We start from the raw sequence: 5,431 nt of genomic DNA, 5'->3' as shown, positions 1-5,431 counted from the left end.
GTTGGATACCCGGATGATTTCTGGGCTTTTTTTTTCCATTTTACAGATAATGTCAGCTATGTAACTTATAATTACCTGAAGAACAACATAATGCTTAACATTTTTTAGGATACATTCCCAGGAACGGCAGTACTGAGTCAAAAGCTGTAAACACTCTCGGCTTTTGAAATGCACTGTCCATCCGGAAAAGCAGGATGACAACCTGGTTTTCTTTTGCCTCGAACGTTTTCCCCGCATCGGCGGTTAAACACCACATACTCAGAAAGGTCTCCTGGCTGTCCCTGCCGCTGTCAGAACTGACAGAGCTTTTCTGCCTCTTCCTACGAGGACGCGGGTGACGAAGTGCAGTGGGCGGCAGTAGGAGGCCCGCCTGCCACACAGGTAACGGGGACCGACGTGCTCTGTCTTCACAGGCAACGTTGTGGACATTCAGACCGGCCGCTGGGTCGGGAAGCAGAGCGGGCTGGGAGCCGGACTGGACTCTTTCTATGAGTACCTCTTGAAATCTTACATTCTCTTCGGAGAAGAAGAAGACCTGGAAATGTTTAATGCTGCATATCAGAGTATTCAGAACCACCTGAGACGAGGGTAGGTCCCCTTCGCGTCCCTGACCGCCCTGTAACGCCGGTAGAATGCATTCGGAAACGATCGTATTTTTCTCAGCGTGGACCCGCAGGGCCTGCTGGTCTCTGCCATCACCCGACCACCCCTTAGTTGTTTGTCAGTCTTTTGGGGGTGAAGAGGTGTATTAGCTATCTTCTGCTGCATAACATCGCCCCCAAACCTAGCGTGTAAAACAGGCGTGTTTCCGAGGGGCAGGAAGCCAGGAGCTGCTGAGTGGATCGGAGTCTCACAAGGTGGTCCTCAGGCCACAGCCGTGTCGAGGCTGAGTCGAGGCTGGAGGACGCACTGCCCGGCTCACGCCCCTGGGACTGGCAGGCCTCACCCACTCACTGGCTGCTGGCCGCAGGGCTCGGCTCCGTGGGCCTCTTTCTTGGTAGGCGGCTAGTGGCAGCTTCGCCCCTAGTGAGTGATCTGAGAAAGAAACAGACCAAAATGGAAGCCACGCGCCTCCATGACCTAATCTCAGTGACGAACCAACACTCTGCCTGACTCTCTCGGTCACACAGATGGACCCTGATACAGTGAGCAGGGGGACTCCACGGGGGCAAGACTGCCCAGCGGCTGGGGTCCTGGGGGGCCGTCTTCGAGACCGGCTGCTGCAGGGCGTGCCGTGCATCCCTGTGTTTACCTGTGGCTTTCATTGTAGACAGAGCCGTAACACAGGACACTTATTGAGTTATTTTGGTTCTTTTGTTTCCCAAAGAATTGTTAGGATTGGGCTTTGTACCTGAGGAGGGAAAGGACAGTCACCACATTTTTCCTTCTGTTTGAAACAGCAGTGTTAGCTGCTGCTCACTGTCCATTCAGATGGTGGCTGCGGTGGCTTCCACCTGCCGTCACCTCCCCCCAGACCTTTCTTTGTGCACTTTTGCACATGAAATGGCCACTGCAGGTGTGGCTCCTGAGCTTCCTGCAGGACAGGAGTTCCTGGACCCATTGCCACGCTGGCCGCTGTGGGGGCCACCCGTGTGAGTGCCGTGCCGCGCTGACCGGCCACCTGGCCAGAGGCCGGTCGTCTGTACTTAGAGCCCTGAACTGAACTGAGCAGCGGCCTCTGTCCTCCTGCTCTGCTGTTCCTCTGTGGGAGCTTCTGGGAGAAGAGCCTTCCCCTCGTGCAGAAAGAACCAGGCTGCCCACGGGGGAGAGCTGGGCAGCCGGTGACCTTTCCTCTCTCTCTCGCCCCACGCCGGGCCTCAGCCGGGAAGCCTGCAACGAGGGAGAAGGGGACCCCCCGCTGTACGTCAATGTGAACATGTTCAGCGGGCAGCTGATGAACACGTGGATCGACTCCCTACAGGCCTTCTTCCCCGGGCTGCAGGTACCCGGCCCCGTGTCGCCCAGCAGAGCTCTGGCGGGGGCTTCATGATGTCCACGCCTTCTGGCTCCTTTGCATCTGGGAGGTTGTAGACAGTATCTCTGGGTTGTTCTGTTTGGGGAGTTAGTGCCCAGGGCGTTGGACAGAGCCGTGGTAAATAAGCGCAGAGCCTGAACAGTGGCCGCGGGTCCTTCGAGGGGATCCCCCGCCCCCCTCGCTTGGCCGTCTCTTCCTGTTCCTGAGCACAGCTCACCCTTGTCCCGTGCCACTCACATCCGCCCACACTGACAGCCAGTCGGGTCTCTGCTTCGGGGCTGGTTTTGCCTCCGACCCGGGGGAGCGGGGCGGGTAGAGGGAGAGCCTTCGTGTCACAGCTCGCCACCCTGGGAAAGGTGCCTGCAGCCCGGTGACCCGCGTCTCTTCCGCAGGTCCTGATGGGCGACGTGGAGGATGCCATCTGCCTGCATGCCTTTTACTACGCCATCTGGAAGCGGTACGGGGCGCTCCCGGAGAGGTATAACTGGCAGCTGCAGGCCCCCGACGTGCTGTTCTACCCGCTGAGGCCGGAGCTGGTGGAGTCGACCTATCTGCTCTACCAGGTGCGGGAGAGCGTGCGGCTGGTCTCGGGGGACGTCTGCTGATCGGTGCGGGGCCTCGGACAGGGTGACCGCCTGTCCGCGCTCGTCTCCGTGTCAGCGTCATTCGCGGTTCCACAGGACAGGGGAGGCGTCTGCGGTCACGTGACTTTTTTTTTAAGTGGACCATTTAATTAACCTAAGTATGAAATAAGAGTGGCCTAGCACAGTTTCGACATCCCCAAAAATCCGAACGTCTGACGGGGCCTGCAGCATGGCTTCTGTCTCTTCAAACGCCAGCTCTTCAGGCCGTCTGCTAGCCCTGCGGGCAGGCCCCACGCTCTGACGTGCTGGGTGCGCTTTGGGTGTTTTTGTTGAGTTTCGATGTTCAGCGTGTTGTTTCAAGGGGAGAGATCTGGGGGCGTCTCTCACTCTGCCGTGTTTCGCCAAACTCGCGAACATTTTTTAACCTAATGTTCTGTGAACCGAATCTGTCTTTTTACTATAGGGCTTATTTCTCTCATCCTTATAGTCGAGATCGACCTGGCACTCAGCGTTTCCCCAAGTTATTCGACCAAAGAACTCATTTTGGGTGCAGTTCCATGTACTGTGGAACTCGGGTCTGTGTAATAATCATTCAGACAGAGAAATTCTTTTTCGCGATTGTAAAGGAAATCATTCGAATGCCTCTTTTTGTTTGATGCTTAAAAAATAGTGTTCGTCTTTTGCGAAATGACGTTGTAGCCGGAGGGAATGTCACTTTAACGGTGACGTCTTCTCCCCGTAGTCGAAGGCAGATACGGTCCCCTGTGCCTGCCGCACATATTTGCCACTGAGCGTCCTCGTCACCCACCGGCACGGCAGCACGGGCACCCAGCTTCCGAGACCCCGGCCCCCGCGCAGCCGGGCAGGCCGTGGCAAAGACGTCCCGAGTTTTTTGAGGTTGGCACTAGGGTTAGTACCGCAGCTTAGATTTATTCAATACTTTTTTAATCCTGAATCCTTGTCCTTCGCTTCTAGATGGAAAGGGGAGTGACCCATGAGACTGGTCATACTCCTCGGGCCTGCAGCGAGGCCTCGGGAGCTTTACGTGACATCTACAACGAAGGAGGTGCTGCCCTCCGGCCGCCCCCAAGAGCAGCACGGTCAGGCCGGGCTCGCCCCAGGGACCGCGCGCCTGGCACTGCCCGAGCCCCCTCCCAAGCCTAGTCTGGTGCCTTAGGGCTGATGCTCCTTCTTCCTGTCTCTGCTTCTTTCCTGTTTTCAGCATCTGCCTCACGTTGACTCTTTTCTTAGACTCCAGAGAGGCCCCCGCTTCCCCGTGTTGCCCCTGCCACATCCCCCCTCAACCCGTGCTCAGTCCAGACTCAGCCACCCCCGCGCTGGGCTTTTGCTGCGGCAAGTTGGAATAGGCGTGAATTAAAGACAGTCCCCAGCTCTTAAACTCTTCGTGGGGTAAAGTCTCATCTTCCCAGAGAATTTTTTTTTTCGTAACAAAACCATCTAAGAGCAGGTGACAGCAGAGGAAGCACCCCAAGGACCGAGCTCTTGGGGCGATCAGAGAGGAAGGCGGAGGGTCACCTGCTGTGGGGACTTGTGAGTCTCCTGTCCCTGTCCCTCTTCCCTCGCAGTGCAGTGAGGGGCATGGGGCAAGGTCCTGTTTCTCTGCGTCTGAAGCTGAGGTTCTAGAGAGTTCCAGGGCAAGAGAGAAACTGGATCTGTTCTCGGATGTGGCGTGTCAGCAAGTCATCGCCTCGTTGCTGGTGGTGACAGGAGCCAGGAAGGCCAAAGGAGGGCACTGTCCGCCTGGAGCAGCCCCTCAGCGCTGGCTCCCTCGCCCCGTGTCAGGCTGTTCTGATGCGAAGTGACCAGCACCTCAGTCTCCCAGTGCTCATGACCCCTCAGGATAGACCAAACCGGGCCCTGTGCCTCCTCTGCCCAGTGACTCATCTCCTCACGAATTCCTGGAGTCCCCGTGGACTGTGTTGGCGGCACGTCCTCCAGGCCTTTGCCAGCTCGGTCTCTCGTTCTCTCTAGGCCACCAAGAATCCCTTCTACCTCCACGTGGGAATGGACATTCTGCAGAGTCTGGAAAAGTACACAAGAGTCAAGTTAGTTTTCTAAGTTCCTTCTCTTTTTTGCTGGCCACTGCTGGTTTCTCTTGTGTTGTTCTGGGGAGATGTTCTCTTTTGCATTTTAATTTATATAGCTGGTTACCGATTTTAATTTTATAGGGAAGTGTTTCCTTTTTGTGTAATAGAACCTGTCCGTTATAGTGGGGATGGCTTTTTATTTTTTCATTGTTTTTGTCCATAAGGTTCCTGCAGACTGTGCATGTTCTTTTTAAGTAATTCATTTTCCCTAGGTGTACAAATAATATGGACACTAAAAAGTTTAGGGAGTACGAAAAATATAGAGGCAGAATCCTACCACTGTGATGTCCCCATGCAGAGCCGTGCACAATCGCACCAAGTCTGTTTAATGTATTTACACGTGTGCGTGTGTATAAAAAAAAAGTTTCAATTTTGCGAGCTGCTTCTTTCACCTAGCAGTATATCCTGAGTATTTTCTTACAGAATATTATTTTAGACTCTCCGAACGTAAGTCAGTTCCATAAACATTAGAACAAAACATTTAAATCGAACCTTCTAAATTCATCACCAGCCATTGTCTTGCTGTCAGGTTTTGCTTTTGGCAAACACCCTCCAGCGCCCCCACCGCCCTTGACCCCTGCAGCTAACCTGGTGATTTAGCCACCAAAGCGATTTTTAAATGAATTTGGAGGTAGCGTAGGCTCACAAGCGAACAGCCCTTAAACCCGACGCAGTTGGTTTTCCACGTGGCGTTTGATGGCCTGGGTGGTCACTCTGTCACAGGACGGCCGGCCGCTGCCTCTGTAATCAGCACGCGGGTGGGG

The 5,431-nt window shown here is 54.9% G+C and overlaps 1 protein-coding gene across 1 annotated transcript in view; it reads left to right on the top strand.

Moving 5' to 3' along the window:
• EDEM1 (ER degradation enhancing alpha-mannosidase like protein 1) overlaps positions 1–5,431 on the top strand; it is a 19,792-nt gene that overhangs the window by 9,912 nt on the left and 4,449 nt on the right. Inside the window, exons 6-9 of the mRNA XM_006909191.3 lie at positions 414–588; positions 1,822–1,942; positions 2,368–2,538; positions 4,552–4,625. Coding sequence (XP_006909253.2) covers positions 414–588; positions 1,822–1,942; positions 2,368–2,538; positions 4,552–4,625 — 541 coding nt within the window. The remainder of the gene's footprint in view (positions 1–413; positions 589–1,821; positions 1,943–2,367; positions 2,539–4,551; positions 4,626–5,431) is intronic.

This window comes from Pteropus alecto, unplaced genomic scaffold (assembly GCF_000325575.1).
Source record: "Pteropus alecto unplaced genomic scaffold, ASM32557v1 scaffold53, whole genome shotgun sequence".
In the NCBI taxonomy this organism is placed as follows: domain Eukaryota; kingdom Metazoa; phylum Chordata; class Mammalia; order Chiroptera; family Pteropodidae; genus Pteropus; species Pteropus alecto.
This window is presented reverse-complemented; position numbering and strand designations above follow the sequence as displayed.